The 18,907-nt window shown below is 42.9% G+C and overlaps 1 protein-coding gene across 1 annotated transcript in view; it reads right to left on the bottom strand.

The window, feature by feature from the left end:
• LOC144762793 (CD109 antigen-like) overlaps window positions 1-18,907 on the bottom strand; it is a 1,211,849-nt gene that overhangs the window by 1,182,005 nt on the left and 10,937 nt on the right. The window contains exon 3 of the mRNA XM_078648063.1: window positions 189-217. Within this exon, the coding sequence (XP_078504189.1) occupies window positions 189-217 (29 nt within the window). The remainder of the gene's footprint in view (window positions 1-188; window positions 218-18,907) is intronic.

Genomic DNA, 18,907 nt, shown 5'->3' with positions numbered 1-18,907 from the left:
GGGATGGTGAACACCTGCAGATTTAAGAATTGTTGTGCATAGATAAAATACATGAGGGGTTATGTTACCCAATATGTATCAGTAAATAAATTAAAGACATAAGAATATCTGCTTTTGAAATATTTTTTTTTTAACTGAAATTCATAGGCTTAGTGACAAAGATTCTGCGCCATATATTCAGTACTTACAGCTGGAAGGGTCATCATGCCAATGGAATCTGTTAAAAGAAAAAAAAGTTGTCACTAGGGATACAAAAAGTGCTAACATTTTATCTTAAAAAGTTACAAGATTGAAAATTGTAAGCTTTTAGTTGTACCTTTCTCTATCAAACCTAATTGTGGCTCTGGGGTAGAATTTACAATTGGTTTCATGCAATACGGCGATGCACTGTGTGAACCGGAGGGAGCAGAACTGAACCCTATCAGCTACGAGGTGGTGCAAGTCAGCCCTCTCCCTGCTCTGGCGCACTTCTTGCAGCAATCTGCCAATGCAATAGTGCAAGGGTAGGGTATCTGCTCTGTAGTCAGCATAGTTTTTGTGCAGGAAGGAGTTCCTCCCTGGACAAAGACTACTCTTTAAAGCATATTCCTCTTTGTAGGTGTGCCATAGAATGCAGGGCATTTGCAAAGAGGAAAAAATTAGGAGAAATAAAATAATTTTTCCTCATTACGCTTGCCTCAGGCAGGCACAGAATTTTGGCCAAAATCCTGTCTACAATTCTTTGCCGATAGGGATTTGCATCAAAACTCATGGGTGGTTGTATAGGAATCACCTACAATTGCGTTAAAAATATCAAATGCATTCCCATCGTGTTTTTACAATATGATTAACTGTGAAACATAAAGTTTCACCTATTGGGAGGGGGGGGCACCTTACCACCTACCCCGCGGCACTCTCGTGATTGTCTGTTGGAGCTGTGAGCCGATTAGGGCTCCCGCCTGAGGGGACATTGGGACCGCTTCTCTGTCTGCCCTGAGTCTCTCCGGATGTGAGGGTCAGTCCTGCGCTTACGGACGAGCTCCGGACTCGGTGTGCATGACAAAGAAGGTGCCTGGACCGAGCTGGGGATCGCACGGCTGGGGGGCCTTGCGATGCTGCGTCATGGACCCCAAAATGGGGCTGAGTGCTGCGGTGTGGTGAAGAAGTGGGCGCAACTAACTACACTGGTATGTGAGCATCTGCGGCACCTCCACGAGGGCAACTCATGATCTCAGGCTGAACTCTCCCCCCCCACTGGTGCATTGCTGGACTGACCTCTGTCTGCTGCGAGGGGAATACTTTTAGAAGGGAGGACGCTGAAGCTGATCTTTGTGAACACTTGGGCAGGGCCAGAAGAATGGTTACTTTGCGACCAGAGGAGTTCAATACAAAATTACAGATCGTCCGTCCTTCCTCTTTGCCTCTCTTTCTAGGTGCACTGATGGTGGCGACGTGTGTGTGTTCATACACTGAGTACGTCCGAAAGGAAATTCCACTTTTGTTCCTGCTAGTACTAGTGTACTACTTTTATACTAGTGTTGGTTCTGTGCACTATATGCCAGAGCTGGTGGTGGACTCAGCGGGGGTATCAGGACTTGTGCATTGTGTACTGTCTGGAGGGGGGAGCATGGTAACGCTGCCGCACCCCAGTGCCTCTTATAGCTATTGGATGCCTTCTACCACGTTTATTCCTCCACTGTGCATACTCACTTTGGTGCCACCCAGTATACGCTAACCCTGGCGCAGTGTGCTTGCCGTTTACCATTTGCATGGTCCCCTGGACGCACACAACATCCGCTGGCTGTTACTCTGTGCTGCAGTCGGACTCAAGCATGGATCCACAATGGGCTCCCCAAATGGAGGCAAACCTCAAGAAACCGAAGATGCTGCTTCATCCTCAACTACTGCACCCACTAATGCTGTTCCTCCCACTGCAGAACCTGTGCCCCCAACAAACTAGACGTTATCCTTCAGGAAATAAGGCAATTCTGCACTTCGTTGGAACAACAACTGGGATCACTGGTGGCAGGGGTGGTGCTAATTAGGGACGACAACAGGAAACTCTCGGATAAAGTGGCAACTATGAAGCGATGCTGCAGGAGCTCCTCAGGAGGGCTGTTCACGGCGCAATAATGTCTGCATTGTGGGAATGCCGGAGAATGCCAATTGTAGAGATGAGACCTCATTCTACAGGCAACACACGAATAAGCACTGATACTAAAGGATAATGTGTGCATCTCAATATTTCTGGATTACACTCTCCAGGTCCACAAGCAGAGAGCTGCGTACCAGGGAGTCAAGAAGCACATGCAGAGCATAAACCTGAAATATTTTTTAACACCCCGGATGAAGCGTGGGAATGACTGGAGCACACATTCCTGGATTTTCCTGTAGCAGTGAGGAGCCACGTCCCAGAAAGCGACCACAACAACAAAGACATAGGAGGACCAAGAGACCAGAGGATAACCTAACACCGACACCGGCGCAGGTTTTGGAGGGCCAATGACGAGACATAATATCTGCAGCTACTTTTCACGAACATAGGACAATAACTGATGAGGAACTTTCTACGGCGAACACGGTGCATTCGGAACCGAACGCCAGCCAGTTGCTTTTTTTCTCCATATCCTCATAGACAATCACCGACCTGCCTAATTGACAACTATGTTCTACTTACCTTGTTGCCTGCTTAGTGGTGTTGGGTTGTTCCTAGCAAGCAATACGTGATCTGCCATTGCTTGGAACGGTGGCCCCCGCGGGCCTCTGGTAGGGCAGCGGGCCACGGTGGGAGGCCCTGAGGTCTGGCAGAGGTAAGACTGTTGCCACTATGGCCCACCGGAAACAGACATTGATAAGGAACTTCTTATGGGCCCTCTGCGAACTAATCTGATACACGGCTTGTGGCTTTGAACAGGTCCCACATTGCTATGTTATCACCATGACCCCTATTGCAATTGCACAATGTTTGATCGTCGGTTTGTTAGTATTTGTTTTTGGTTTTGATTTTTTTAATTGGTCAAACACAGTTTTGAAGATGGACCATGTATTGGGTAGTTTAAGTGGGTAGCTGACGTGTACCGGAGGGTTTTCAGATGGACAAGATATCTTATTAATACAATGTGACAGCTATACCAATACATATTATACAGCAATATAATTGGCTCACCTGGAATGTACAGGTCATTGGTTCATCCTATAGGTGCCACCGAGTGCATGCCCAGTTGATTAGGCATAGGGCACACATAGTTCTCCTACAGGAAACGCATTTGACTGAGTTAGAGGTGCCCAAACTGCAGAAAGAGTGGAGGGGACAAGTATATAGTACGATTTACTCTGCCTTTGCCTGAGGGGTGACAGTCTGGATACGCTCAGGAGTACCCTTTGTGCTGCAGGAACAGCGCATAGATAAGGATGGTAAATATGTTTTACTGAGATGTGTATTGGATGGCTGCCCCGTGGTGATAGGAGGTCTATATGCCCCTGATACAGATCAAGAGCCATTCTACAGCCAGGTGACCTCTGTGCTGGTGAACTGGACCGATCACCCATGGGTCCTGGGGGGACTATAATGCGGTTTTAGATGATGTATTGGAATCTTTCCCATCCCCCACTGGATGGTGCTCATACCAAACTACTGTCACCTTTACTAAATAACTAGGCGCAGGGTTGATCACTTAGAGAGGTGTGGCGTAGTCACAATAAGGGGATGCAGGAGTATTGTTATTACTCGGATGTACACGACTTGCATACTAGGATTGACCAAATATTTTGCAGTGCATCGCTTTTAACACAAACAACACACTCCGCCTATGTGGGTAAAGCTATCTCTGATCATAGAGCCCGATTCACAGAACTAACTTAAGACAAAATCCTAAACTTACTAACATTTACTCATTTTGGTATTCTCTGTGAATACCAAAATGAGTAAGTGCCTTCTGTGAATACCCAAATGGTAGTAAGTTTAGGATTTTGTCTTAAGTTAGTTCTGTGAATCGGGCCCATGGTCCTCTTGAAATGATGTTCGAATGGGGCCATTTTCCTTCCCCTGTGCCCACATGGTGACTGAAACCTAGACACCTAGAGGACAGAATATTTACAGACTCACTGGCCACTACTATAGCACATTACTTCATAAAAAATGCCGGCGCAGCAGCAAACACCACCACAGAATGGGAAGCATTTAAGGTGTTGATACGTGGTGCGGCTCTTAACGCCATCACAGGAGCCCGACATCAGACTAACAGAGAGCTATGTTAAGTAGAGGATCAGTAAAGTGCCCTGGAGGCACAGGCAGCTCTGGACCTGGCTGTGAAGCCGACACTACAGGGGGCCCACATTAAATATACGGAATTATTGGAACAGCTGCAAGTTGTTGACTACCGTACATACACACAGAGAATACACATGGAATTGGACAGACCTGGTGCACTGCTGGCACGAATCATTAGAGATTATCCACCACCAATGCCAATAGTAAAAATAATAACACCACACAATGTGCGGGTTATCTCCCAAGCAGACATTAATGGCACTTTCTATTGTCATTACCAAGCCCAATACAAGGCCCCGACAATGGGAAGACCCCGTTGAGTTGCACTCTTTCTTAAGCAAAGGACACCTACCCCGAATTACTGACGATGCCAGGGAAACACTTGCTAGCCCCATAACAACCAGGGAAATACAGGCTGCAATAAAAAGTATCCCCAAAAACAAGACTCCCGGTCTGGATGGACTACCGGCAGAGTTTTATGCTGCCTATGCGCAACAATTGACTCAACACCTTAAAAAACTATACACAACAACTTATGACACAGGTACCTTACCACCTTCAACAGTGCAGGCTTTGATTACTTCCTTACCTAAACAAGGTCATGATCCCTCGACACTGAATGCATATAGACCGCTATCATTGTTGAACACTGAATATAAAATCCTTAGCAAAATCCTAGCTGCTCGGTTGAAACCACGCTTGACAGGCCTAATACATGTTGACCAATGCAGATTTATACCTACACACAATATATCCCTCAATGTACGTCAGCTCTGCTCTATATTGTTCTCTTGCACTAGGGACCTACCAGACGCTGGGTGCCTGTCACTGGACATCACTGAAGCATTTGATACATTGAGCTGGGAGTACATGTTAGCTGCACTAAGGAAATTCGGGATCTACTTGGAATACATTAAAAGGGTACAGGTGCTATACCACCTTTCAGCCGCTAGAGTGTGTACCGGCCTGCATATCTCAAAACCACTGAATATACAGAGAGACATGAGGCAGGGTGGTCCCCTTTTGCCCCTGTTATTTTTGCTAGCGATGGAATCGCTAGCTTTCAGGATCCGATCCGAAGCACTTGAATGGGGCATCCCCTTATCTAATACACTCCATGACATCTCTTTGTATGCTGACGACATTATACTATAGGCCCGTAACTTGCAAGATAATGTCCTGGCTGCAGCACAGACTTTTCAACACTTGAAGCTGTCACAGGTTTGGCTATCAATTATGACAAATCCTGCGTGTTCTCTTTCAATGACAATATAGAAGCTTTAGATATCCCTTTCGGTACTAATCACATTGCATTAGCTCACACCACTTTTCGATATCTGAGAATACAAGTATACAGGGCCATACAAGATATTATAGATGGGAATCTCTAGAAAGCGATTAACTCTTTGAGGGCACAAGTAGAATTCTGGACGTCACTACCTCTTAAGTTGCAGGCCGGCTCACTATCTCCTAGATGGTAATCCTGCTGCGGTTGCTTTATTTCTTTACAAATCTCCCAGTAAGGTTTCCAGCCCCTATTTTTCAAACTTTGAATACGTTATTGACCATTTTGATTTGGGGTGTAGGCCGCCGTCTGCTAAGCTTTAAGAAATTACAGCTCCCATCTAATACGGGTGGGCTAGGAGCACCTGAATTCTATGCGTACTGTCTTGCTGCACAACTCCAATGGTTGTCATACTGGCTGGCTGGCCGAAATTTAGGTGAAATTGCGTATACACAGCAAATGCTTGCACCGGGCAGGCTACACCACCTGCTGTGCCCGATCGTTGTGCCCCCTACATCTCATATACTGCTCAGGGTAGCATTAGATTACTGGAGAAGAGTGCTGCGATATAGGGCAAGCGTTCCTGTATACGCGCCCAATATACCACCATTGGTCATCCCCATTAACACTGAAACATTAACTGCGCTACAGTTGGAACCTTGGGCGCAAGCTGAGGTGGACAAGGTAGGCGACTTGTTTGGGGATCGAACCTTACTGATGCACACTGATTTTGCCAACGAACAGGGAGTACCATATACGCTGTTTCTAACTCATACCAGCCTAACAATATATGTTAAGAAAATGTGGACTCCTAAAAGAACAGAACCCCCAAAAAATGTATTTGTTCATCCTATGTATCTCATGGGAACAGGTAGCCACCTCACGCACTGGTTTTGTCACAGGTTACATACACAACAACCAACACAGTTGGAGCAGTAAATGGGACCGAGACCTCACTCAACCTCTACTAGACAAGGAGTGGGCGGTCATATTGGAATATCCTAAACGAGTGTCCCAGAATACTCGTTTTAAGTTTATCCAATATATGGTAACCCAGCGAGCATACTTAACACCACACACTATTAACACCATATATCCTGACACCAATGCCCTATGTCCCAGATGCTCCGACCAAGATGCTGACTTGTTACATATGCTGTGGACCTGCAACAAACTACGAGGGTACTGGGAGGAGATAGCACTACTGTTGACAGAGAAACTAGGTAACATGGGGCTCAATACGCTAGATGTTTGTATTCTTGGGCTGTATAAACGATGGTAGGGTTGCAAGGTTCATGCTAAATTTATGGATTTGGCCCTATTGTTGGCCAAACGGGGCATAACTAGGAGATGGAAATCTCTACTAGCTCCCACTTTCCTGGCCTGGAAGGACAAAGTGGGTAAATGGGGACTAGCGGAAAGCGTGGCCATTTGCACAGAGGAAAGTAGGGGAATACGGAAAGTTCCCATAGTCATGAGGTAGGACACCATATTGGAATCTTTTAAAGCAATTGACACCCTTACTCCTGGAAATGTATAGGCCTGATTGTATATAGCATTGAATAAGTTTGCAATCTACGCATAATGGAGTTTCCTGTATTACTCTGTCTGGTGTCTCCCAATAGGACTGGTCGTATAGCAGAAATTCCATCAATAGGATATGTTCCAATGTACCCTGTTCCCAGGATGTCTTGCCGTTCTTCTTTCCTTATCTCTTTTGCTAATCATGGCACCGTCAGCAGGGAGGGTGGGGGGATTGTTTTAAAGTTTATTTGTTCTATTAATAACTTTTTCTACAGTATACTTCCGGCACTACTCAAGCGGGACTGACACTACCCGTTATTGTAGGAGGGCGCGGACAATAGTTTTACTGGATGACATGGACGGCACAGTCTCTTGAGTTAACATTCTGATGACAACTGTCACATTGTTTTGCATATACGATTACTTATCTTGTCCTGCTGTATAGTTGTACTATTGGCTACTATGTGGAAAATGATTCAAATATATCAAAAAAAATAAGTTTCACCTATTTAAAGAAAGGAATCTTTCAATCTTAACTTCTTTCATGTTTGCAATGGAAATCGACCGAGGCCCCTGTTTTTCATGTCTCTTAGCTCCTAACCTTCGACACTAAGACACTTTACACCTAAACCCTTCTACTCCACACATACTCTGTGGAAATGTTCCAAAGTAGTAGCTACCTCCTCTTCATTGCCTCCCCTACTCAGTATCATCATTATGATTAACAACGTTCATGTACACCCACCTTGACTCCCTGCTTGACACTATGCCATGCGTGTTATATCCTCCGCTATGGCGGAAAACGTCTCCCCACCTGCCAGCAGCTAAAAAAAATGAAAAACAAAATGATAATAAACCCTTGTTTACTATCGTTTTATTTTTGCTCTTGGAGTCAAGGCATGGGGTGGGGCCAGGGGGATGACAGGCTGTTGGACAAGTGGTTGCACTGCTATTCAGTACACATGATGGTCTGGCCGGCTGTCTCAGGATGTCATGCGCACTGAAGCTCTCTCCAACTTGAGCTGCGTTGCCAGGTTGGAGAGAGCAGGCACAGGCTCCCAGTCTAGCTGGGAGCACAAATCATTGGCGCTCAGGCCAATCCTTAAGCTGACTTTATCACCATGAAAGCAACGTCAGGAGTGGCCGCAGTGAACTCTGGGAGCCTGTGCCTGCAGTGGAGAGGAGTGCAATGGGACGATACGGCAGGTAGGTGTTTTGTTTTTTATTGTCTTGTCATCCGTTCATCAATCCTTTCAGTGCCACTCTATCAACACACCGACTGCTACTGGTGTTATAATGCTGTCTTGTTTACTAACATTATAAACACAGCGGTCTACTGTACACTCATTTAGAAATACATTTAACAATGTACTGGATGGATGTATAATAATACAGTAGAGTACTCAATACCAAAGGAGTTATTTATGACCACCAAATATCATAAACACATTTGTGGGACACCAAAATTGATAGATTTATTTATTCGCTTCTATATTAAAATCATTTTAGTGCTCAAATTAAGAAAGCACGAATCAAAAAACGTTGTAAAGTGAACAGTGTATACACATAATAGTTTGATAAGCTTTATTCGACAATTAGTCATAAAAGCACATAACATACAAGCTTACAGACGAATATATAATACATAAAGGTTACAGTTAAAAAAAAGAGTCAAAGTAGAACAACAACATACAAAGATAACATTTCTTAAAAAAATTAAACATCAAATTTGGAACCCCCAAGAAAATGGAAAAAATTAAATGCATGCAGGAGCTAAGGACCCTCAATGAGGATAAAGGTAAAACACAATGTTTTTAATCAGCAAAGCCACTGTTGTTCCACATTAGTACTGACATACAGTATTAATTGATGAGGGTCTACTTTTAGGAAACAAATGAGACAATGCTCTTACGGGTGCAGCAAGAAGATTATTAACCAATAGGTAAGAATAGCTTCCAGGCAATGAGAAATTGTATAAGCATCAGGTATCATAAGAGCCAGATAGGGTAGAGACAGTCCTTAAGGGGCATCGATGATCCTAGCTCTAATGGTCCATATCCATCTTAGAAACTTTGCAACAGCACATGCATATGTGAGGTTTGAGCCTAAGCTAAGGATTCTGAGTGCAAAACTACTACTTTGTGTCCCCATAACCCTCCAAACTGGTTTAATCAATTTCTGGCGGGGAATAGCATAGCCCAGATACACACAAGAAAATGACCAATCGAGTCTGTAGCTGTCTTGCAGGTGAGGCACAAGAGATCACCATTTGGTGCCCACTTCTTAGTAAATGTTTTCACAGGGAGGGTGCCTACCATAAACTGGAAATATAAATTCCTTTCAAGAGGGATAGTAATGGCATCCCAATAGGGCTCCAGGTGGCTTCTAAATTTGAAATCACGAAATTTAACCTATATTGGATTACTTGTCAGCATGCCAGGCCATATTTGACCAACCCACAGCCAATAATGTCCTTTTAACTTTGTCAATGACAAAGATGAAGCAGATGAAGGCTTATCCCATAAGGGTCTGAGGCCAATGACTGTTAGAAGTTATTTAATATGTTGAAGTCATAGGATTTGGTTAAATATGTCAGCCTCAATCTCGTCTTCCATGGACCATCCTGTAATGGATTCATTCAGGGTTAGACCATAGCCTTCTCCAGAATACCAGGGGCAGAAGTCTAGCTTTATTGGCTACTGACCTTCTACCCATATCAAGCATTAGCGGACTCGGAGGGGTACTGGCTGGGAGACATATTAAACTTCTCAAAAATGTATTCACAGCCCTTGTAGGAGGAGGGATGATGGCAAAGCCCCACAGCTCGCTGCCATACAGCACAGCGCAAACTGCTTTTGCATCTTAGATTTGTTGGACTGGGGCTACAAATTTGGAATGGGGGAGACGTGCTCTTTTATTATGGCACCAGCAATCTGCTTGTGTTTGAGGGACATAAGACCCACCTGAGGCTTCCAGGTGAATGTTGAAGACAGTGTAACACCTACGTAGGTGAAAATATCTACCTTTTCTTGTAGTTCAACTCCTAACCCAACTCAGCCTTTTAAGGTCTTGTGTTTGTTAAAAACCATAAGTTTGTTTTTTACGAAATTGGTCACAAGTCTGTGGCGCTGCAAAATCCTTTAAAATGAGATAGCACTCACTGCAACCCACTGGGTGTCTTAGATATTAGTAGAGTGTCACCTGCAAACAATAATGTAAAAATATGGCTGCCAGCTAGAGTAGGAGCATCCGTGGATAGGCCATAAAGAGAGTGGACTATCAGGCACATGCATCAATATTGCTTTTTGCGATTCCTTAATTGCGAAAAATAAGGAATCGCAATTAAGGAATTGCAAAATGCAATGCATCAAGAAATCGCTAAATAAATTGTGATTTCCTAATATTCCTTAATTGCGACTCGCAAATTGCGAGTCGCAATTAAGGAATACCTCCCCATTCATTCCTATGGGCCTAGAGGCCCATAGGAAAGAATGGGAAGACATTCTCATTTTGCGATTCGTAATTAGCGAATCGCAAATTGAGAATGCGATTTCAAGGGTGCAGGGCATGTGTGTGCACAACATGAAACTTTGAAAAATGCACAAAAGTGAATTTTTCAAAGTTTTCGCAAATTACCATGAGGTTCAACCTCATGGTAATTTGCTCCCCCTAATTGCGAAATCGCAATTTTTAAAAGTTTCATGCATTGCATTTAAGGAATCGCAAAATGCGATTCCTTAAATGCAATCGCAATTTGAGAATTCGCAAATATTTGAGAATTCTCAAATTGCGAGGGCCTTCACCCTTCATGCATTCCAAAAGCAGATTTTGCGATTGCAAACGGCCGATTTTTGCGATTCGCACCATTTGCGATCGCAAAATCCTTTGATGCATGTGCCTGTATATCATTTAGGAACAGAGAGAATAGAGTGGGAGCCAACACATAGCCTTGCCAAATTCCATGTCGAATTGGAAACTGCTCTGTCAACTCTCCCTGGCTTCCCCAGTGTTATATTCCATATAGGTACCTCAATATAGGCTCAGGTAAAATTCTAACACGTCACCTATATTCTTCTCTACATTACATACATATGGTTCTTAGGGACTGACCTTTTACCTAGATACGATACTGCACACAAAACACAGGATTTTCCCTTGTAAAAACCTTATACATTATGCATGAGGATTCTTGCAGCAGGACTACCATCTCCTGTATAATACCTATGTAGAAAGTTCATTCCTGACGTCATCCTAAATCCGAAAAGTGCTACAGCAAGGTAGAACCCCTGGAAAGACCTTTGGGTATATAAAAATCACATCTTGCTGAGACAAACAGAGATTAGAATTTCCCTGCCGACACACTGACGTGAGAGACTGAAGTTCCTGCATGTACATACTCCAGCTCGCAGTAGTCTAACATCCCTTGCGGGGTGTACAACTCGAGACTAAGACGTGGTCCCACAGTCTCTCACTTCAGGTAATGGGGTTGACTTTACCCTAGAGCGATTCTTGGCTTAACACCTACATACATGCTAGGTACATCTAGGTACATCTAGTTAGGGTAGCATAGTAGGAGTACGCATTTTATTGTCATGTATTGTATGTACTTGCCTGTATTCATGATTATAGCAAAATGGTAGAAATCTACCATGCTTTTACTTTTTTAGTGCTTCTAATCATTTATATCTGTTACTGACTAATGGTTGTTTCAGCACACTCATTTTACACTAGAATAACAATTGTTCAATTAATGCTTATTGAAAAAAGTCCAAATCATTTATTATGTGTTTTTCTCTGAGACTAAGTGATCACGAGTGACTGAGCGACAGGTAGTGCACAGTTTCCATGTCTTGAGGGATCAGGGTTGTCATATTCGATAGTTGCCAAAAACTATTCTCTCCTTTGTAAGTGGAGCTTCTAGTGGCACTGTGAGCTAGCTGGTATACAGGCCAACATACCCGGTGGGGGTGTCTGGAATCAGTCTGGACACCAGGCCCGCAGTATATGTGGCCCAAACGTGCAGATCCTATATAGGTTTTATAGGAACTACACAACACCAGCATACCTGTGCATAATTGCCATCATACATGCGAATTAGCACACTCAATAAGGTAGACAGGACGCCCATATCAGAAAGTACCCACCATAGGTTCTTACATGGAACTAGATTAAAGGCGGATTTCAGATCGATGAAAGCAACATACATGCTGCCCCCGCCGATCTTGATGGTCCTCTAATACAGCATCGGGGAGGGAAGGCCTGATCTATGGTGCCGACCTTCCTGCAGAATCCTACCTGAGAAGATAAAAAAACATTGCTATCGTCAATCCAATCCTGAATCATGCACAAGAGGAAATGCGCAAAGACCTTCTGAATACAATCGAATAAACTGATTGGCCTGTAGTTAGATGGTAATGATTTGTCACCGTTTTTTAATATAGGAACTACTTCAGCTCCCTTCCAGGACTCTGGTATGGGAGCTCTGCTTATAATACGTCTTGGCCAATTATCCTTATCCTGAAGGGATATATCCTCCACTATGCCATCCGGTCCAAGTGTCCTACATCTGGTTACTGCATCTAGGGCAAGGGCGACATTGGCCAGCTCAAAGGAAAGCTCATTGTCTGGAGAGGGGATGCTCTCTATGTCTTCCAGTGATAAGGCATGGGAACTAGGAGAGTAAAGAGCTGTAAGGCGATTAACACATCCGGAGGGGGCTACGTGATTGTGTTGAGTGGAAGAACAACCATCCCTCCTCCATTTGACCAGTTCCTAGAACTTGGTTGAGTATTTGGATGAGCAGGCCGATTTTAGGTCCTGCCACCACCTTCCTTCATCCCATTCCCTTTTTAGCGCAATGCTGGGCTAATTTATAAGAGCTCTTTACTACGTGTATCCAGGGGATGTCCATCGATTTCAATGCTTCACCCATTTGGGCCCGTGAACAGCTACATTCCTTATTAAAGCAAGTTGTAACTCTAGTTAGATGTTTCTGTGGGTTGGTAACTGGAATAGTAAGGTGGGATAAAATTTCCTTAAAGAAATTGTTTTGGATTTCAATGATGATATCAGCCTCCTGTGGGATGAGGGACCTCTCATTCATCTCTGCTAGACGTACTAGCAGGTCAGCACTGCTTGCTTTCAAGTGAGTGGGGGATTCTAGAAGCTGCGCCATTTGATGCAACATATATCATTTGAGCAACAAATTTCCCTAGTGATGACAGGAGAGGATTGGGAGATTACCGCCTTCGGGCAAAAGGATGACGTATTGAGGCAGAACGGGTTGTGGTCGCTTTCGGCCCTAGTCTGAACAATTTTTTTCCCTAAGACGTAACCACAGTTGAAGTTCTATTAGAATACAGTCAATATGACTGGAATGGGATAAGTTGTTATAGGTACTAGCTCCAGTACTGTCCAATTTGAAACTTCCGTTAACAGACCTCACTCCAAATTCTAGTGTTGGTGATTTCAGTCAGAGGGCTACCTTTGCCCATTTGCGCATGGGGGGGGGGGGGGTAAGTCGAGCTGCCGGAAACCCAAAATCTCAAATCTTTACTGTCAATGAGTTTCATGGTGGCATTAAAGTACCGTGCTAATATTAAAAAGGATTTGCCGCAATGTTTCACCAGGGAGTCTTCAAGGATCAAAACAGCTCACGATCTCAGGCCTCCCCTGATCCATCTGGAATATACTTTATACAGGTCAATGAAACTCGGTTTCCCTATGTTGATTTGGACAGCCATGATGTCGGGGGAGTCTATTTGAAGCTGTTTCATTTTAACATACAATTTTGTTGGATCCAGATCGTTAATCCTCCTGCAGGGTGCCCTATAAAACCCTGGATTGCAGGAATAGAGAAGGTAATGTACCCCAACTTATAAATAGGTTCAAGGGACCAGGTTTCATGGAAAAGACAGATGTCATTTTGTTCTAAGAAATCATTACAGTCAGGGAAAGTGACTTTGATTTTAGACAAGCCACGTTTCACTAAATAGTAGAAAACAAGCTTGTGGCCTGAGCGTTGGATGACAAAGGAGAGGGAATCCCAATATCCCTGATCACTTGATTTAATGGAACATCAGTAGAGGGAGGGGAAACTGATGATCATTGGCTTTCAGAATGTTTAGTGTAGAAGGCCAAAATCGAAACTTCAATTGGTGGAAGAAGAGAATTCCTGCTATAGAACTCTATGTTACCCATGGGGGACAGCATGGCAGAAGGAGGTGAAGGTGTCATTGGCATTCGCTGTCAGTCAACTGTCCAAGTGGGAAAGTCCACTGGATTATGAATGGAGTGCCAATCATGCTGGGAACATGCTCCTGACACCTAAATTTAAAGCGAATGTTGGGTTTAAACAATGAGGATGGGTTCCCATCATGTGCCACTAGTTTGGCCACTACCTCACTATAGCGGAGAATCAATTCAATAGTATCAAAACTTGCCAAATTGTGGATGCCTTCTGGCTTCCAAGATGTCATCTACAATAAGCGAGCAGCAGCCTCTCACTTTTCATATCCAGTGTATAGATTTGTTATAAGAGAGTCTTCCCCTTTGTTATACAAGGCTTGCCTAAGTTTAGTAACATTGGTCATAAAGATTGAGTATCTGCGGTGAGTGGGTGGAGTGGCTGATTTAATGTTGTAGCCAATTGGTTTAATGTCATAAGACCCTCTGGTGTGGACATGGATGTCAGTTCACCAAAATGCTAGGAGTAGCGGGAGCGACATCACATATCCTTTGACCTGGGTGACATCTTAGGAACTGACAGCAGAGGACCTCATAAGAAGTGTGCAGTTATTATAACGCAGCAGTTCTCAACCAAGTGCATGTCTGTTATGTATACATAGCTGTATTCTAATTAGGATGATGACATGATGTGCCAGGGAAGCACTACACATTTCTTTTCCTTTTAACAGAAGAATGTTGTGCTCCAAAACATTTTTTTTATTGGCTTACAGTATTCCTATTACTGTTAAAACATTTTTATTTATTATCACTCTTACTAAGCACAAAGGTGAAGGTATGGTTCTGATATAATTTCTCATCTATCCACAGTAAAGAAACATGGTAAGGTGTTCAACAATGTGTGTTTTTATTTTACTTTTTTGTTTATTCAGAAGTGTAGCATTCCTCTGCTGCAGTTACGTATTTTATATAAGCATTGGCAATGCCAATAGGTCTGGCTTTAAAGACACTTTGTATGGTAATGTGAAGCATTACAAGTGAATAGCATCGAAATTAATATATATTTGTGTGGACGAAAAGAACTGTAGGATAATATTGGCGTAGGTTAAAAGGCTAGTTGACATTTGCACTGTCAAGCCATCTATGTAAGCTAAAGACTACCCTTACCTCATTTGTCCTGCTGCCCGAGAAAAACACCATGAAGTATCTATTTATCTAGAACACTTTTAGAGCATTACAGTGTCATGAGTGTGCAGCTGAAAGGTCAAGCTCATGCAGCTTGATAAATATACTGAATGATCATAGCTGTGAGGAGGGAAAATACTTTTTTGTGGAAGCACTCAACTTCTGCCCAATCAAAACATGTACTCCTGTCTCCCAACAAGTGGTCGGAGTCAAAGCTCCACTCTAGTGATCCTCACATAATAGTCTGGCGCTGTAAAGCCAGCAAATAAAAATTGGATCCCAGTGGAAGCAGCAGAACACAAACTGTGTTCATAAGGACTTTTTACCTTCTTTTCTGTGACTGCCTTTGCCACTTCTGAGGCAAGAGGTAACAGGGAGCTACCCTGACGTTGTTAGGTATGAGAGAAGCTCCTTTAAAAATATTAGCACACAACCTTTACACTTGTCTCCTTTCAGTGGCTTTCATTTTGCTCAGATACTGCCCTCCTAAAGCTTGGATCTCCTGGCCCACATAATTTATTTTCTTCTTAGCTTGTTATAATGTTTAGTGTATATATATATGACCAGCTTCTTACTATATTTGTTTCTTCTTTTTTACAGTCTATTGTTGCCAGAAAGGAACAGAATGAGTAAGAATAGACAGAACATCGCAGGAACTAAAAGAGACAGCGCATGCATATTACAAAAGGCTTTTGCCGGCATTTAAGCAATATAGTGGAATTGAGAATGGAACAAAAAAAGACATGGGAGATTTTGGCCATGAGTATGTAACAGTCGGCTATCACTGTGCAGATAAGACTGCACGCTAATGTGTCCTAAATTCTTATGCAATCAATGTGGAGCCTTTGAAGGAACACTCTGATGGCACAGAATGCAGACTAATATTTTCAGTGTTAGAAACTTGGGAAGAGATTAAAGAATTACAAGATGCAGTACCCCAAATTGAAAGAGAAGGGTGGATTAAAGCAGGATGCAGTTGCCGGCAAGAAGATGAAGTACTGGTGGACATAGATGGGAGACCGGTTTTACCAGATAGTCTGTTGTCACCTATGGCAAAAAATTGCAATGGTTCTGCGCATGTGGGAAGAGATGCTATGTTGCGTCTCTTTCGACAGACCTGGTAAATCCCAGATTCAGAGCCATTGCAGGGAGCCTGTGTCAGAGACATGTGACATGCCAACAGCAAAATGCAGGTAGAAAAACACTGGTCAGTAAAAGTCAGTTAGGAAAATCAGGAGGTTCTTTTACCAGTATGCAGATCAATTTTGTTGAGAGGCCCCCTTGCAATGGATTAAAATATGTTCTTGTGATTGTGTGTCTGTTCTATCATTGGGTGGAGACCTACCCTACAAGACACAATGACAGTAAACAGTAACTAAATTGCTTCTTAGAGAGTTGATACCGAGATTTGGATTTCCGACCTCATTGAAATCAGATAGAGGTACACATTTTAATAACAAAATAATACGAATGTTTCGTGCTGCTTTGAAAATTGAACAAAAGCTGAAATATGCCTATTGGCCTGACGTGTCTGCAGTAGTTTAACAGGTGAATGGAACTCTAAAACCCTGATTGGCAAAAATGTGTGCGTCCACATCCCTAAAATGGCCTGATGCACTGCCTTTGGGGTTGATGAGTTTACACACCATCCCGGACAGTCCCCTCACAAGATAATTATGGGGAGGGCTATGAGGCAGTCTACAGTTCCATCAAATCAGCTTGTGAATATTACTGATGACTAGGTACTAGATTATTGTATAGGATTGGCTGATGTGGTAGGTTCTGTGTCTCACTTGCAACTACTGTACAACAGGAGGAGTGCCATGACTTGTGCCTAGGTGACTGGGTTACTGGTAAAGAAGCACATGCGAAGATCCTGCCTGGAACCTCGTTGGCGTGGGCCTTATCAATTGATGCTTGTAACCACAACTGCTGTAAAATTTGGTGGTCTGCCTAAATGGGTGCATGCCACCCACACTAGTCGAGTCCCATGTCCCCTTGAATGTGTAGGATTTGAAGTGGATGAAACAGTGGTAAGATAGAGACATCCCATTCAGATTGACCACAGAGTAAAGTGGGCGCCTGCTTCTGAGTCTCGAAACCCTGGTTTAGACGAGAGCCAAGGAGAGTTGGTCTCAGTTAGTAACGAGGGTCAAACTGAAGGGGATCTAACTAAATGAAATAGTCACTGAGATAATGTGTACAGTGTACCAGAAAAACAAGTGCGAAAAGGAGACCTTTGGCCCAGAAAATCTTATAGGTTGAGACACATCCAGACAACAGGAAGACTACCTCCAACTGTGATTGAAGTTTCAAGTCCATGTGAGCAAAGTGGTACAGATAAAGAGGAACCTGCAGTGTGCAGAACAAAAAGAGTGAGAATACCAAGTAAAAGATATGCAGCTCCAGAGTGGACTTATTTAGCAGCTGCAAACGATTGGGAAAAAGAGTATTACGCTTTGTGCTTCAAGAATTGCAACTTTCAAAAACCGCCATGAAGGAACTGTTGTGAAGGGGCTGGAAAACATAAAGGCCAAAAGAACATTGAAGGGATAAAAGAGTATGCGAAAGGGTGCTGATAAAAACTCTTCTGTAAAACCTCACGATGCAAAGCATTATATAAAAATAAAAAATATAAAAATAAATACCTCTAGATTTGAGCTAGAAAATTCAAATCAGTCTTCACTAAGGTGTAAATGTATATGTGCTTGCTTTTTGGCTGCATTTATTATAATACTTGTCTTGTCATTGATAATACTAAACCTACCTTATCATGTTTATTCAAACTCTAAGCTCCATGTGACTAGCAGTACTGAAACTATAGAAGTTCAAGAGAAAGTGGTTGTGACTAATGAATAAACAAACACAGATTTACATCAAGATCAATCTATTAATGATTTTTCACTAAATGCGTTTACTAAACTCATTTAAGAGTATGTTGATACTATAAATGTGAGTGATTGTTATGTGTGCATGCAATTACCTTCTTTTTTTAAACTGAGGGAGTGACCTATCATCACCTACCTCTAACTTATGGTATTTCTTGTAGTGTACTAACAAGTTTATTCTATTGTAAAGGACAATATCAACATCTTTATTCAAATTATGATTGGATCTTTTCAGAATTTCCGGTCAAGAAAAATTTAAAAGGAGTGCCAGATGCACAGACTGCTGAAATAATGGGATAATTTTTCCAACCGACATTAACCATCAATACAGTATATGCGCATCGACATCATTTGACTTGTGCTTTACATAATGTAGAAAAAGATTTGAGTAATTCAGTAGAGGATAGACAAAGGAAGATAAAAGAAAATCTGAATCACAACTAAAGATACCCCCATGGGCGCAAAGGGAGGGTGATATGAAAAAGGGGGGAGGCACATGCAGCTATGACTCTGGATTGGCAACATAGAGGGAAGTTATGCATATTGAGACGCAAAACATTAACATTAAATACACATTTAAGAAGAAGAATT

Source organism: Lissotriton helveticus, chromosome 6, assembly GCF_964261635.1.
Source record: "Lissotriton helveticus chromosome 6, aLisHel1.1, whole genome shotgun sequence".
NCBI classification, from domain to species: Eukaryota; Metazoa; Chordata; class Amphibia; order Caudata; family Salamandridae; genus Lissotriton; species Lissotriton helveticus.
This window is presented reverse-complemented; position numbering and strand designations above follow the sequence as displayed.